Source organism: Schistocerca piceifrons, chromosome 2, assembly GCF_021461385.2.
Source record: "Schistocerca piceifrons isolate TAMUIC-IGC-003096 chromosome 2, iqSchPice1.1, whole genome shotgun sequence".
NCBI classification, from domain to species: Eukaryota; Metazoa; Arthropoda; class Insecta; order Orthoptera; family Acrididae; genus Schistocerca; species Schistocerca piceifrons.
The window spans coordinates 702,555,261-702,572,932 of NC_060139.1; the positions used below are offsets into that span (position 1 = coordinate 702,555,261).

Sequence of the window (17,672 nt, forward strand, 5' to 3'; positions counted from 1 at the left end):
CTCCTGTTTCTTCTTCTATCACATCAGACAAATCTTCACCCTCATAGAGGCTTTCAATGTATTCTTTCCACCTATCTGCTCTCTCCTCTGCATTTAACAGTGGAATTCCCGTTGCACTCTTAATGTTACCACCATTGCTTTTAATGTCACCAAAGGTTGTTTTGACTTTCCTGTATGCTGAGTCTGTCCTTCCAACAATCATATCTTTTTCAATGTCTTCACATTTTTCCTGCAGCCATTTCGTCTTAGCTTCCCTGCACTTCCTATTTATTTCATTCCTCAGCAACTTGTATTTCTGTATTCCTGATTTTCCCGGAACATGTTTGTACTTCCTCCTTTCATCAATCAACTGAAGTATTTCTTCTGTTACCCATGGTTTCTTCGCAGCTACCTTTCTTGTACCTATGTTTTCCTTCCCAACTTCTGTGATGGCCCTTTTTGGAGATGTCCATTCCTCTTCAACTGTACTGCCTACTGCGCTATTCCTTATTGCTGCATCTATAGCGTTAGAGAACTTCAAACGTATCTCGTCATTTCTTAGTACTTCCGTATCCCACTTCTTTGCGTATTGATTCTTCCTGACTAATGTCTTGAACTTCAGCCTACTCGTCATCACTACTATACTGTGATCTGAGTCTATATCTGCTCCTGGGTACGCCTTACAATCCAGTATCTGATTTCGGAATCTCTGTCTGACCATGATGTAATCTAATTGGAATCTTCCCGTATCTCCCGGCCTTTTCCAAGTATACCGTAACCTTTTCTTCTACTCCTTCCCCTACAACTGCATTCCAGTCACCCATGACTATTAGATTTTCATCCCCCTTTACATACTGCATTACCCTTTCAATATCCTCATACACTTTCTCTATCTGCTCATCTTCAGCTTGCGACGTCGGCATGTATACCTGAACTATCGTTGCCGGTGTTGGTCTGCTGTAGATTCTGATTAGAACAACCCGGTCACTGAACTGTTCACAGTAACACACCCTCTGCCCCACCTTCCTATTCATAACGAATCCTACACCTGTTATACCATTTTCTGCTGCTGTTGATATTACCCAATACTCATCTGACCAGAAATCCTTGTCTTCCTTCCACTTCACTTCACTGACCCCTACTATATCTAGATTGAGCCTTTGCATTTCCCTTTTCAGATTTTCTAGTTTCCCTACCACGTTCAAGCTTCTGACATTCCACGCCCCGACTCGTAGAACGTTATCCTTTCGTTGATTATTCAATCTTTTTCTCATGGTAACCTCCCCCTTGGCAGTCCCCTCCCGGACATTCGAATGGGGGACTATTCCGGAATCTTTTGCCAATGGAGAGATCATCATGACACTTCATCAAATACAGGCCACATGTCCTGTGGATACACGTTACGTGTCTTTAATGCAGTGGTTTCCACTGCCTTCTGCATCCTCCTGTCGTTGATCATTGCCGATTCTTCCGCCTTTAGGGGCAATTTCCCACCCCTAGGACAAAAGAGTGCCCTGAACCTCTATCCGCTCCTCCACCCTCTTTGGCAAGGCCGTTGGCAGGATGAGGCTGACTTCTTAAGCGGGAAGTCTTCGGCCGCCAATGCTGTTAAGGAAAACATTATATTTATCACCTATGTTATTGGCACTATAAACATCCTGCCACTCTTGCTTCTTCGTGAGATTTAAAAAAAAAACCTCTATTGCTGTTGGATTAACTTTTCTACATAGTTTGTAATTATATGTGACATTTGTTTAAGTACAAAAGCCTTTTAGTGTTAAAATTTGTGCATCATGGTCTGAAAGGCCATTAATCCTTTTACCAACAGAATTCTCATCTAGCAACGAAGAACGAATAAAAATATTGTATATGGCTGTGCTACTGTTCCCCTGCACCCTAGTTGGAAAAAACACAGTCAGCATCAGAACATATGAATTTAGGAGATCTACCAACATCATTTTTCTTGCACCATCATATACAAAATGTGTATTGAAGTCACCACATGTAACTAATTTCTGGTACTTCCTATAAAGTGAACCAACAACCCTCTCTAGCTTGAGCAGAAATGCTCTGAAGTCAGAGTCAGGGGACCTATAAACAACAACAATTTAGTTTCACTAAATTCAACTGCCCCTGCACAACATTCAAATATCTGTTCAGTGCAGTGCAGTGATACGTCTATGGACTCAAACAGAATACTGTTTTTTATGTACATGGCCTCTCCTTGAAAAACAGCCAGCTAATCTGCATCCTGGTACTAGAAGCCTGTGAATTGTCAAATTATTTAAGTGCTGCTCTGATACACCAATAATTTCAGAGTCAACATCTATAAGCAGTTCACTAACTTTATCTCTAATACTTCTTATTTTTTGATGAAATACACTAATTCTTTCTCTACTTGGAAATATGATGTCCTCTGAATGTGGCCCTTACTTAGAGTGACTTCCTTTCAGCAGGTATACCTTATCAGATGACTTCAATCTAAAAAAGGTGCATCTCTAATACCAACTACTACAAGAATTTTTCCATGAATGATGATCCCACCACCACCACCACCCACTACACTGTCACTTATAATCTTTGCCAGCCTCCCTCTCCCATACCTATTGAGGTGCAGGCCACGCCTAGTGAAACCCGATCTACTGGTAGAATCAACCGGCAACATATACTGAGAATTCTGCTGACCCAGATTTATATGCCACCTTACTGAATTTCAGGAAAGTTTAATACTCCAGCAGCATCTGTGGAATATCACTTTAAGACTGCAAGTAAACCCTGTCATATCATACTTTATTGTACACTGGAAAAACAAGTGTTACAGAGTTACAAATCTCTACCAAATGCCCAGTTCTGCTAGTGGTTACTCATTCTGTTCAATGTACACCATTTTTGCAACAGCAGTGTAACTTCATAAGTATCCTTACATGAAAATAAGGAAAAGGAAAACATACCCGACATTCTGCATTTTCTGTCCTAGGTGAGAGAGCAAGGGCTTGCAGACAGCTGTTATTACAGTTCCAGTTGTTTAGATCCTGTAAAAAAAAATCAGATTTGTACACAGAATATCAACTAACATATAGATAAGATTGAAATATGACATGGGCCAATTCAATATGATAAAAAGATTTATTTTTAAAAAAAGTCCTCTGTAAGACTGTAGAAATTTACTGAAGTCAGGGTTATATAAATTCAAATAACATGTTAATTCAACAAGCAGATATAGTTCATGGAATTATTTAGAGATAGAAAATCATTGTTAGAGATACAGGCTGTATATAAAAAGAAAGGAAATATGATGCAGCAGCGCTCATTGTATATTAAATAAAGAGATCACATCTTGGCTATCTTTAGACCAAATCAAACTTCTGCATGAATTATAGAACTCTGTCATGTTTTCCCTTGCTGTGCTACATGGATTCTGGTTAGGGCTATCAGAAAATCTTTTTTTCCATGTTCAATTTAATTCAAGCACTCATCAGTTTATATTATAGTCAACCTACCCACATTTCATTTTATGTTTGTTGCGGATCAGTAACTTGTTTGTAGCAGAGACTAAAGATATGATAGATTCAGTATTGTACATTATACACAGGAAGCAAGTTTAATATTCTCCACTGGTGATGACAGAAAAATGTTATGTTTGGAGCAGCCTGGAGTGTAACTGCTCAGTATTGTTACTAAAGTGTGAAGTGGGTGTTTCCACTAACTTAGAAGTGGCAAGAAGACACTCAATTAAAACTTGTAACATTGGTTAAATATTGGAGCTCCAAAAGACATTGGAGCTCAGTGCAAGTATTCATCTCAATACAAGTAAAACTCGGGCTTCTTACCAACATGAGTAATCACAATTTGCTGTGTGATGCGTTACTGGTAGGGAAAACACTCACTAGCAGCTGAAATTTCATGACCACAGGCTCACTTCAATGAATGGCATGTATTTGATTATGAGCATTGCAAAACTGTCCACAGATAATCACTACATCTTCCTCAAAGACTGTCGGATACATGACAGAATGCATGGATACTATAAGAACTGTAATCAGCATGGAACTTAGTGCTCAACCTGACAACCAATGTACGTACATTCAAAGAGAAGACAAAATTTGAAACACCCACATATTTGTGTATGAAATATATCAGAATTGTGGTGCCGGGCTCATGCTGTGAGACAGAATTAGTTCTGGCAGACATTTTCATCATTTTTGAATCCAAAAAATATTCAGACAATATAACCTGCAGCTTTGCAGTCCTTCTTAAATTTTAACACATCTAGTAATTCAGCAAGTGGTATAGTATTTTAAATAGTAATGCAACTTACAACTGATAATATATTGAAACCCAAAACTACTGTTTACAAATTAGATAATGGGGCTCATTGAGAGTGCACGATGTTATTATGTCCTCTGTACCCTGCTTCTATCAGACTGCAGAATTTCACTCTTAACTGTATAACCAGTTATATTTTTGTCGGCAAACATATTGTTTACAAAAAGTCTTTTCAGTTTGTATTATTTTGAATTTTTATTTGTTCTGTTGCTTTTAGTTTACTTCCTTGTGCATGAGTGAACCAGTCACATTTTACCACTCACTGCTCATCACACGAGAGATTTTCACTGCAATGGAATCAAACATGTACACTGGACTGCATTGCAGTTATTTGAAAACATACATGTTATGATTTGAAACAATGTTGCAAGCTATTTTCATCCAGCAAATATCTATGAAAAGGGGCCTTCAGGTCATACAATGTCTCTGTGTGGTCTTGGACATCATATCTTTGGTTGGTTGGTCGGTTGGTTTGGGGGAGGGGACTAGACAGTGAGACCTTCAGTCCCACCAGATTAGGGAAGGATGGGGAAGGAAGACAGCTACATCCTTTCAAAGGAACCATCCTGGTATTTGCCTGAAGTGATATAGGGAAATTATGCAAAACCTAAATCAGGATGGTTGGACACATGTTTGAACCATCATCCTCCCAAGTGCGAGTCCAGTGTGCTAACCCTGCACCACCTCACTAAGTTTCATATCTTTGCATGTGGAACTGTGACTGTGCAGATATTTAGAAATAATATCTTCACAGTTTATTTATGTTAGAATAATGGGTCATTTAAATGTTCAAGGTGAAATTATTTGGCTGCAGAGAGTTTGTTTCACAGATGAATATCTTCTGTGGCAAACAAGTCAGTGCACAGAATACACAGTTAATGACTTGGCCTCTCATGATGTGTGGTTCTGCCCACTATCCTCTTCTAAAAACACTTCTCAAACTAAGAGCTCTTATTAAGTAAGGCTAGAGCTAAGAGCTCTTATTAAATGGACTAATAGTCACTTCCTATAGAGCATGTTAAACCATACATCATTGTGTGTGATGTATGCATATTTATGATAGTTCCATATTGTGCTGAAACCTCCTGAAACACTTAATTGTGTGTTCACAACTTTTCCTGCAAGACTAAGCGCACGCAGCCATTGCCCAAAGAGGCAAGGAGGTGCATGCACCAGTGCAAAGTCACAAATGCCTCTGATTTGTGCACAATGTTTGATATGCACTCAGTTTTCCGATCCCAGATGAGGAAACATATGCAACTGTTGTCTACCTGTCCACAGATATCTCCATTTGTTGCTTTGTCATACTACAGCTCACTGTTCAAAGATTCAGTCTGCCACACAAATTCAAATCTGACTTTGGCTTAGCATTTTGGCCAAGTGGTCTAATTAGAAACAAATGGAATTTGAACAGTATTGCCATGTATTTACTATTTCCTGGCAGTTGAATCCCCTTTATTATAAAGATGGGGTGAAATTAAACAACTGTCTACAGTTCCTTACAACCTGGATACCACAAAGTGGCCTGACTAAAACAGAAAGCCTTCATAGACACCTTCTACGAACATATGTTGAAGAAGAGGAGGAATTCTGGGGAAAAGGAAAGTGTAACTAACAAATCAAGTACACTGACAATATGACTATGCTAGCAGAAACTGAGGAACAGGCTCCAGGCAATGACAGAGAATTCTGTAAATGTGGGTAAAGGGCTTGGAAGGAAACTAAACGTTGGCAACACAAAAATGGTGAGAATTGTAAAAGAAAATTACATGATTAATATATCACTAGATGGAATAGTATTGGAACAGGTTTAGTCATTCGAGTATTCAGGAAGCTTGATAACTTCCATCAGAAGTTGTAGAGAGGAAGCGAGATGCAGAATCTCTACGGGAAGCAGAGCTTTTGAGAGAGTGAAAGGTTTGCTGACAGCCAGAAGCATCCCCATTACACTTAGGAAGAGGTTTACCAAATATTTTGTGTGGAGTGTGGTGTATTATGGTTCTGAAATGTGGCACTTACACAGAAAGAATAAAAATATTTAGAATGTTTTGAAATGTGGCTATGAAAAGAATAATTGAGGAATGGAATTGGATTGACAGAATGAGAAATTAGGGGGTGCCGAGCAGGGTAGGACAGGAGAGGGACTTCATGATGCTGATGATACAGAAGAGGAAAACATATTGGATGAGACACATATTAAAAGAAATTGTCTACTAAAGGGAATCACAGAAACAAAAGTAGAAGGAAAAAGATAGAGACGAGGAAGAAGGCTTGGAAAGTTAACAGATGTGTAGAGAAGAAGAAGTTACAAGCAAATAAAGGAAGATGCTCAAGCCAGAGAGATATGGACAACATCCAGCTGATACTTCTCTGAGGACAGATTTACTAAAAGAAGAAGAATTAACAAATCATGAGATTTTAAATTAGCATAAATGTTAACATATAAAATTTGAGATTGAAAATAACACAATACATGTGCAGCAAATATAAACTCCCAGCTGTAGTGCATATGTCTCAATATCATAGCCAAGATAGTCAGATTTTTAATTTTTAAAGGATAACGTAAATTTGTAGAAAAAATGAAGGGAGAAAGAATTTTTATGCATTTTTTTAAAATAATTGTGTTTCAGACAAACAACTGTGCAATTTGTCTGAAAACTGTATTGTTTACTGCCAGCATTCATATAGAGAAGCAACTGAGTGTAGATAAAATTTCTATACAAAATTTAGCAGATTTAAAGAGCCGAGTGTGCCACAAAATACACTAGGACTGACCCATTAAACCTACTTTGTGCTATATGATGTTGCAATGATATTCAAATATCAAATGCAAATTCCACAAGCATTCAGCTGAAGGCGAAGTATCTACAGTAACCAATTTGGTAGAAAAGTGTAAAGGATCATTTTTTAAGATGGGAAATCAGGTGAGAGAGTGTAGATGGCAGGTTGCTAGTCTTAAAGGATGATTATTGGTAATACTACTACTACTACTACTACTACTACTACTACTACTACTGGATGAAATAAACTACTGATTTATATTTTGGGCAGTACCACAGTATCTCAATATTGCTGAATATTTATTACCTCGTGGTTCTGAGGGCTTCTTGTAATAAACAGGCTCCTATATTCATTTCCAAATGAAGTTTATAGTGCACAATATGATAGAAAGCTTACACAAGAAGTATTTCTTGATCTCTCAAAGGCTTCAAAATCACAGTCATGAAATACTCATGGATACACTGCTACAGCATGAAATTAGGGGAAAATACAACAATTGGTTTAGGTCATATCTCTCAGAAAGAGATCACAAAAAAACTGAAATCATCCTAAAAAAATGTTGGAAGTGTACTTTAGGAATAAAGACAGTCTTCTCCCTGATCCTAAGGAACTATGGGAGATATTCAGTAAGCACTTCATAAACAAGAGTAATAGGCTTTCTTCTCTAATTTGCGCTCCCTTACCCCTCTCTCTGCTCAGACCTAGAGGCGTCACACCAAACATTGTCTCTCGATCTAGTCACACCAAGTGAAATCTGCAGTATTATAATGCAGAAACCAAACTCACACTCATGTGGTCTAGATGGCACATCCAATTACCTTCTCGAACAAATCTGCAATCATGTGTCTTATCACTTGTCAGATATAGGAAACTGCTGCTTGCAATCGAACCAAATTGATAAAATTTGCAGCGCAGCAAAAGTGGTTCCCCTCTTTAAAAAAGATGGAGTGATGTTAGTAATTACAGATCCTCTCCATCCTCTGAGGAATATCAAAGGTTCTACAGAAAGTAGTAGCCTATAACACCATGTTATTAAATTACTAGACACATTTATTAAGTCATCAGTTTGGCTTTTGAGAAGGGAGATAAATAAATGAGACCCTTCATTTATAAATGAAGTTTATAGTGCATTCAGTGATTGAAATCATTCAGCAGGAGTATTCCTTGATCTCACAAAGGCCTTCAGTTTCCTCATCCATGTATTACTTATTGAGATAATGTTAAAGCATGGAATTAGGGGAAAATACAGTGACTGGTTTAGATCACATGTATCAGATGGGGGTACAAAGGGAAAAAAAAGAAGAAAAGAAATGGTGGACATTTACAGTCAGAGGAGCAAGTCATAAGCCAAGGCACTCTTCAGTGTTCTATGACTGATCCATTTGTTTTAATTATATTTACCAATGATCTGCCCAAACACATTCAAAAAAGATCTACCAGTAATGTTTGCTGATGACACCAATCTACTGTATTCAAATCACCATAATGATGAACTTAATAACTTGATTTCTGCTGATTTCTGATAGATTCCAAGCCGATGAATTGGTTAAACACAAACAGACTGTTACTGAATAAAGACAAAATTGTGTATGTAAATTTTTGCCCTTTTCATATGTTTTTATCATGGATAAATTATGTCAGATTCGAACATGTATTTACAAACCAACAAGTACAATTAAAATCCTTGGAGTGTGGGCAGACGACACTCTATAGAGATATGTACACAACAAAAAGTTAGTAAATAGACTGAGCAATTTGTGCTACACATTTAGTGTCCTGAGTAAAGTCTCCGACACTGAAACACTAAAATGTGCATAGTTTAGTACTGACAACTACATTCCATTTTTGGGTGTCTCACAGAAAGAGATATTTATTATGCAGAAGAAAATGGTCTAAATAATGAGACAAGTGCCTCTCTACGCCACCACTAAACTTCGACTCGTACTTCTGAAGCTCAGTATCCTGCCAGAATATGTAACTGTTGTTTGTTTATCATGAGTGAATTACAAAATTTATACAAATTATAACTGTGTCTTGTTCCACATCCATTGTAACACACAACAGGATTTTTGGGGTCAATAAATATAAAATCAATTAATCTGTCTTACATAACTATTTTAACAATCCTTTTTCCACTAGATGTTCATAAGATGTTACTTATTTATCCCAGATGTCTTTAATCATGGGACATATTGTATGTGTTTTACGTGATAAAATTCATACTTCATGGAAAAAAAAAAAAAAAAAAAAAAGAATTCAGTATTGTGACTATTTTGTACATTAGGTGTAGGCAATACACATTTGATCACACACAATGAATTAATAATTTGCAGTATTAGCTATCAACCCATTTACTGGTTCACAATAAGAGTAAACCCTTTGCAATGTAAATTATATGAAGACGCTTTTATCACACTTTAAATTTCTCCAGTATTTTGTGAAATTTTTTCCTGGCTCATGTTAATTGCTTCTTCTTCAATTATTGGTCTAAATTATTAAAATGAATGAATAAATGAACACTTTGGTTTTACATAACTTCATTCCATGGATTGATGTGGCACAGTGGTTAAGACAGTGATCTTGTACTTAGGAGGATGGCGGTTAAAATCCCCACCCTGCCAAATAGATTAGGTTTCTGTGGTTTCCCAAAACCGCTTAAGGTAAATATCAAGATAGTTCCTTTAAAAATGGCATGACTGAATTCCTTCAACAATCTGGGCCTGTGCTTTGACTCTTACTCTTATCATCAGTAGAATCATAAGCTCTAATCATTCTCTCTTTTTCCTTTTAGTACATAGTTAGTGGAAGGCCTCATTCAAGACTTCTGCGTCTTCCACCTATTTGATGGACATCTACAGCCCGCTTCGACTTTAAATTCATTACACTGACATAATTTCTTGTCAGTATCTTTTGATCTCCTCAGCAACTTCATTTTCCTGGATTTTACCATTGTCACTGGCTGGTGTTTCAGAGTTAAGCCTTACAGTTTTCAGTAAGTGGTAACAGTTAATTACACTGTTTAACTCCTACTTGTGTTCATGATTTACTTAATCAGTGTATTTTGTATTGTTCCACTTACTGTCTGAAATTCATGTGGTTCCTGTTTTGTTTAAATTCCAAAATTGATTTTTGACATCCTAAATAATTAAATGTATAACACATGGCACAATAATTCTGTTTTTATTTTTTATTTTTTGCTCAACTGGTGTTTTTGCATACCTGATTTAACATGACATTCTGTTTAACATTTTATGCTCATAATCCTTATAGAATCAATTACCTTGCTGCAGTGAACTTGTTGGTGTTTCTTGTGTAATCCCAAGTACTATATTGGCAACTAGGCAGGATTTATTCTGATTATTAAGTTCTGCAATTAACTAATTATTCATTCCTTTTTGTTTTCCATCAAATTGTTGAGTAGCTGTTCTTTGAACCAGCAAAAACAGTGCCTATCATGGTGCAAAGTTTTTTTTTAAACTTATTTTAATGTCCCCCCCCCCATGAACCATGGACCTTGCCATTGGTGGGGAGGCTTGCGTGCCTCAACGATACAGATAGCCGTACCGTAGGTGCAACCACAAAAGAGGGGTGTCTGTTGAGAGGCCAGACAAACGTGTGGTTCCTGAAGAGGGGCAGCACCCTTTTCAGTAGTTGCAGGGACAACAGTCTGGATGATTGATTGACCTAGCCTTGTAACACTAACCAAAACGGCCTTGCTGTGCTGGTACTGCGAACAGCTGAAAGCAAGGGGAAACTACAGCTGTAATTTTTCCCAAGGGCATGCAGCTTTACTGTATGCTTAAATGATGATGGCGTCCTCTTGGGTAAAATATTCCGGAGATAAAATAATCCACCATTCGGATATCCGGGCAGAGACTACTCAAGAGGACGTTGTTATCAGGAGAAAGAAAACTGGCGTTCTATGGATCGGAGCATGGAATGTCAGATCCCTTAATCAGGCAGGTAGGTTAGAAAATTTAAAAAGGGAAATGGATAGGTTAAAGTTAGATATAGTGGGAATTAGTGAAGTTCAGTGGCAGGAGGAACAAGACTTTTGGTCAGGTGAATACAGGGTTATAAATACAAAATCAAATAGGGGTAATGCAAGAGTAGGTTTAATAATGAATAAAAAAAATAGGAGTGTGGGTAAGCTACTCCAAACAGCATAGTGAACACATTATTGTGGCCAAGAAAGACACGAAGCCCCGGCCTACTACAAGTTTATATGCCAACTAGATCTGCAGATGATGTAGAAATTGATGAAATGTATGAAGAGATAAAAGAAATTATTTAGGTAGTGAAGGGAGATGAAAATTTAATAGTCATGAGTGACTGGAATTCGACAGTAAGAAAAGGAAGAGAAGGAAACGTAGTAGGTGAATATGGATTGGGGCTAAGAAATGCAAGAGGAAGCCGCCTGGTAGAATTTTGCACAGAGCATAACTTAATCGTAGCTAACACTTGGTTCAAGAATCATGAAAGAAGGTTGTATAAATGGAAGAACCCTGGAGATACTAGAAGGTTTCAGATAGATTATATAATGGTAAGACAAGAGATTTAGGAACCAGATTTTATATTGTAAGACATTTCCAGGGGCAGATGTGGACTCTGACCACAATCTATTGGTTATGAACTGTAGATTAAAACTGAAGAAACTGAAAAAAGGTGGGAATTTAAGGAGATGGGACCTGCATAAAGTGAAAGAACCAAAGGTTGTACAGAGTTTCAGGGAGAGCATAAGGGAACAATTGACAGGAATGGGGGAAAGAAATACAGTAGAAGAAAAATGGGTAGCTTTGAGGAATGAAATAGTGAAGGCAGCAGAGAATCAAGTAAGTAAAAAGATGAGGGCTAGTAGAAATCTTTGGGTAACAGAAGAAATACTGAATTTAATTGATGAAAGGAGAAAATACAAAAATGCAGTAAGTGAAGCAGACAAAAAGGAATACAAACGTCTCAAAAATGAGATCGACAGGAAGTGCAAAATGGCTAAGCAGGGATGGCTAGAGGACAAATGTAAGGATGTAGAGGCTTATCTCACAATGGGTAAGATAGATACTGCCTACAGAAAAATTAAAGAGACCTTTGGAGAAAAGAGAACCACTTGCATGAATATCAAGAGCTCAGGTGGAAACCCAGTTCTAAGCAAAGAAGGGAAAGCAGAAAGGTGGAAGGAGTATATAGAGGGTCTATAAGGGGCGATGTTCTCGAGGACAATATTATGGAAATGAAAGAGGAGTTAGATGAAGATGAAATGGGAGATATGACACTGCGTGAAGAGTTTGACAGAGCACTGAAAGACCAGAGTCGAAACAAGGCCCCGTGAGTAGACAACATTCCATTAGAACTACTGATAGCCTTGGGAGAGCCAATCATGACAAAACTCTTCCATCTGGTGAGCAAGATGTATGAGACAAACAAAATTCCCTCAGACTTCAAGAAGAATATAATAATTCCAATCCCAAAGAAAGCAGGTGTTGACAGATGTGAAAGTTACCGAACTATCAGTTTGATAAGTCACAGCTGCAAAATACTAACGCGAATTCTTTACAGACAAATGGAAAAACTGGTAGAAGCGGACCTCGGGAAGATCAGTTTGGATTCCGCAGAAATGTTGGAACATGTGAGGCAATACTCACCCTATGAGTTATCTTAGAAGAAAGATCAAGGAAAGGCAAACCTACATTTCTAGCATTTGTAGACTTAGAGAAAGCTTCTGACAATGTTGACTGGAGTACTCTCTTTCAAATTCTGAAGGTGGCAGGGGTAAAATACAGGGAGCGAAAGGCTATTTACAATTTGTACAGAAAGCAGATGGCAGTTATAGGAGTCAAGGGGCATTAAAGGGAAGCAGTGGTTTGGAAGGGAGTGAGACAGGGTTGTAGCCTCTCCCCGATGCTATTCAATCTGTATATTGAGCAAGCAGTAAAGGAAACGCAAGAAAAGTTCGGAGTAAGTATTAAAATCCATGGAGAAGAAATAAAAACTTTGAGGTTCGCCAATGACATTGTAATTCTGTCAGAGACAGCAAAGGACTTGCAAGAGCAGTGAACGGAATGGACAGTGTCTTGAAAGGAGGGTATAAGATGAACATCAACAAAAGCAAAACGAGGATAATGGAATGTAGTCAAATTAAGTCAGGTGATGCTGAAGGAATTAGATTAGGAAATGAGACACTTAAACTAGTAAAGGAGTTTTGCTATTTGGAGAGCAAAATAACTGGTGATGGTCGAAGTAGAGAGGATATAAAATGTAGACTGGCAATGGCAAGGAAAGTGTTTCTGAAGAAGAGAAATTTGTTAACATCGAGTATAGATTTAAGTGTCAGGAATTTCTGAAAGTATTTGTATGGAGTGTAGCCATGTATGAAAGTGAAACATGGACAATAAATAGTTTAGACAAGAAGAGAATAGAAGTTTTCGAAATGTGGTGCTACAGAAGAATGCTGAAGATTAGATGGGTAGAGCACATAACTAATACGGAGGTATTGAATAGAAATGGGGAGAAGAGGAGTTTGTGGCACAACTTGACCAGAACAAGGGATCGGTTGGTAGAACATGTTCTGAGGCATCAAGGGATCACCAATTTAGTGCTGGAGGGCAGTGTGGAGGGTAAAAATCGTAGAGGGAGACCAAGAGATGAACGCACTAAGCAGATTCAGAAGGATGTAGGCTGCAGCAGGTACTGGGAGATGAAGAAGCTTACATAGGATAGAGTAGCATGGAGAGCTGCATCAAACCAGTCTCAGGACTGAAGACCACAACAACAACAACAACAACAACATTTTAATGTCTTGTAAAACACTGTGCAGATGGTAACTTCCACACTTTACCCTCTTCTGCACTTTTTGTATCCTGCACAAAGTTATAATTTTGCCATTAAAATATAATTATTAGGGTCAAAACTGCATATTTGAGAATCTTGCACCAGACACAGCACAATTTGCCACTGGTCTGATGGTCAGCTGGCCTACAGGTTTGCTTTTCTGTTAAATGTATTATATTTGTATTATGACGCAACATGATACAGTTAATATTGTTTCTATCAACGTACCAACGCTTTCATTTGGTAAGTTACAGAATCTTGCTGTGACTTACCAAACAAGAAAGTGCTGGTAGATACACACAATAAAAAACACACAAACGCACACACAACCCACGGTTGCTTCATCAGGAAAGAGGGAAGGAGAGGGAAAGACGAAAGGGAGAGGGTAAGGAGTCATTCCAATCCCGGGAGCGGAAAGACTTACCATAGGGGAAAAAGGGACAGGTATACACTCGCACACACACACATATCCACCCGCACATATACAGACACAGGCAAACATATCTCTCTTCACAGTAGATATGTTGTCCACATGTGGCGAGGTAACCCCTGACCAATGCACTGAGCCAGCAAATTCTACTCCAGTCCTGTCACCAGCTTATCATTTCCCGTCAAAGGCAGAGCCACTTGTGAAAGCAGCCATGCTATTCACCATATCTGCTGCAATTAATGCACAGCATTTTATGTGATGTAACCACTAACCAGCTATCCATTAGAATGGCCCTACCAAAGTCTGGTCAAGGATAAAGCTCACCACCCAGTGGCACAAAATAGGATTGTGCATAATGATCGAGTTCAATGGCTGCTTCCATCCATCTGGATCCTTCCCTCCAGTACTAGGTTTTCTGGACAATGTAGATGGGAGTTTTCCTAGAAACACACCGTTCACCCTTTAAATCACCTGATCTCAGTCTCCACTATTACACTGTCTCCGCACCCTCTACCCAACAGTTTTCTCTTCATCTGTCCTGTATCCCCCTCCAAATCCACACCTCCATGTCATATTCACTGTGCACCATACAACTCACTGGCTCCAGTACCAGTGTGTCACATGCCTAGCTTGTGCACATGCCATCCATGCCTTGCGCATTCCTAGCCAGCACACACGCTGAATTCCTCTGAGCTGCTAGCTACCCTGGCCTAACTACTCCTCTAGCTTCTTTCTTCCTCAATCCATCCCACCTGACACAAACTCCATTCCAGCCCATCCATCGAATTGCAATCCCAGCTCTCTCTCTCTCTCTCTCTCTCTGTGTGTGTGTGTGTGTGTGTGTGTGTGTGTGTGTGTGTGTGTGTGTGTGTGTGTGTGTTTGGAGAGGGGGAGGGGGGGGGGGGTGCTGGGAGCACAGGCATCTAGTTCATCATAGGATTTCTCCCAAGTGTTAGCAAAATTTTCATTCTCTTTTTTGGGTTTTCGAGTACTCAATACTTCTGTTACTCAGTGAGTAATTTCCTTCATTACTAGATTATTTACATTCTGCTAGAACCTCCCTTACATATAAATTTAAAGGTTGCCAATTCAACTAGTTACCTTGCAATTACAATTCTGAACAACTTAAATTGGAACCATCAAACAGAAAAAATTGAGGAAAAGGTGAACAAAGACTGTGCTTTACCAATGGAGAAGGTGCAACAAATCTACAAAAGAGATTGCTTGCACTGTGATTTTACATCATTTCCTGGAGTGTTACTATGTGGTATATGATAGTTACCAGATGGGTTGATGAACATTAAGATTCAAAAGTTTGCAGCTCATTAGGTATTATCACAAAATAGGAGTGTCTCTCAGAAAAATCATTAAAACAAATGCATTTTTTGTTGCAAGAAGGTATTTTCATGAAATTTCAATCACCAACTTCCTCCTCTGACTACTAAAATATTTTGTTGATTTCCAGCTACAAGGAGAGAAATCATCAGAGCGATAAAATAAGAGAAATCAGAAGTCACATGAAAAGATGTAGGCGTTCTTTTTTCCCCTATGTTATCCGAGAAAGGAACGGTAAAGAAATTGCCTTCAAATTGTTCCATGCATCCTCTGCCAGTCACTTGAGTGTGAATTGCAGAGTAATCATGAAGATGTAGATTCAGTTTCTCTATTTTTATATGTTAGATTTGATAATTCATTTTCAGGAAATACTTCTTTAGTCACTGACTGATTTCAGAGACAATTCATAAATAATTTTTTTTGCTTACTTAATTACCTACACTGGTGTGCAAAACTTAAGGACAAAAATAACCTTTGCAAACGTCATTGCCATTTAATAGAGCTAAATGAAACTTGAACCATACATGGAAAGAACTTCTACAGTATAGTACAGAAGGAACCTGAAAGAATGAAAGAAACACGCAATGAGGCAAACAGAAATGACACTTTTCTTCAAAGCCAAAAATTACACTTAAGTCACCATACTTTATGATGGTTCTCTGGATATTACAAAAGGTGGGGCATGGTTCTTAATAAGGTGCATGGTCATCACAGGCATTCCATTCCTCCAACAGCATACTTAACAACCACTGGATGGCCATTGGCGCATGTGGACATGTCCAATGCATCCAACACATGCTCAGTGGGATTTAAGTCGAGGTCATGGGTAGAACAGTCATTTACTGAATATCCTACCATTCCAAGAGATCCTCCAACTGCGTGTTCCATGTGGTCGCAAATTGTTACCAAAAAAATGAAGTCAGAGCCAAATGCATCCCTGAAGGGTGTACAGTGTCACAACTATGCTGACTGGTGAGTCTACTGTGTTCAAAGGTCTGGAGGTCAGTTAGCCCAAGCAACATTATGCCTCCCCACATCATATCACTTGGACTACTAAAACGATCATGTTCAACAATATTCCCAGGTACATTATGCGTTATCACTTATCACCACATCAGGGTATGTCCAGCATCAAGCATGTATTGGGGAGATGAACTCCAGCATATCCATATGCGAAATGACCATAAGCAATTGTCAGCCATGCTGGTTGAGGACTGGAATGCCCTACCACAAGAATTATAGTGCACAGAAAGTTCTTGTTGAGAATAATGAATTATTTAGGAATAAAGAGATGATTCACCAGAAGAAGAAAAACATGTGCAACCCCCCCCCCCCCCACACACACACTCATGCATGCACGCAAGCATGCACACAGACGCGCACACACACACAGATACTCAAATTGGCTCTGAGCACTATGGGACTTAACTACTGAGGTCATCAGTCCCCTAGAACTTAGAACTACTTAAACCTAACTAACCTAAGGACATCACACACATCCATGCCCGAGGCAGGATTCGAACCTGCGACCATAGCGGTCACGCGGTTCCAAACTGAAGCGCTTGGAACCGCACGGCCACACCGGCTGGCACAGATTCTCACACACCTGTCCACTACATTGTGCTCATTTGACTGCCAGTTCTTCCCTGGTCCATGGTGAGTGTACTGAGGTGATGTGTGGTTGCAGGGTGTGGTGGGGTGAGGGAGGGAGAGGGGCAGGAGGCAGGGACTGGGTGGGGGAAGTGTCCAGCAGCTTGCGGGAGAGTGGGGAGCTGTCTGTGGGCTAGCTAGAGGTGCAGGTAGAGAGGGCAGGTGGCATATGGCTGAGCATGCGATTTCACAGACTGGGGTGTGAGATGGAAGCACACACCTAGCTGACATGTGTGGAGAGGGGGTAAAGGGAAAGTGATGCTGAGCGCGCACACTCTCTCTCTCTCTCTCTCTCTCTCTCTCTCTCTCTCTCTCTCTCTCTCTCTCTCTCACACACACACACACA

At 39.1% G+C, this 17,672-nt stretch overlaps 1 protein-coding gene across 4 annotated transcripts in view; it reads right to left on the reverse strand.

Annotated features, from left to right (window-relative positions):
• LOC124778022 (E3 ubiquitin-protein ligase CBL-B-B) overlaps positions 1 to 17,672 on the reverse strand; it is a 184,124-nt gene that overhangs the window by 90,339 nt on the left and 76,113 nt on the right. For all 4 annotated transcript variants that reach the window (XM_047253601.1, XM_047253604.1, XM_047253602.1 and 1 more), the window contains exon 7: positions 2,931 to 3,011. In XM_047253601.1, the coding sequence (XP_047109557.1) occupies positions 2,931 to 3,011 (81 nt within the window). The remainder of the gene's footprint in view (positions 1 to 2,930; positions 3,012 to 17,672) is intronic.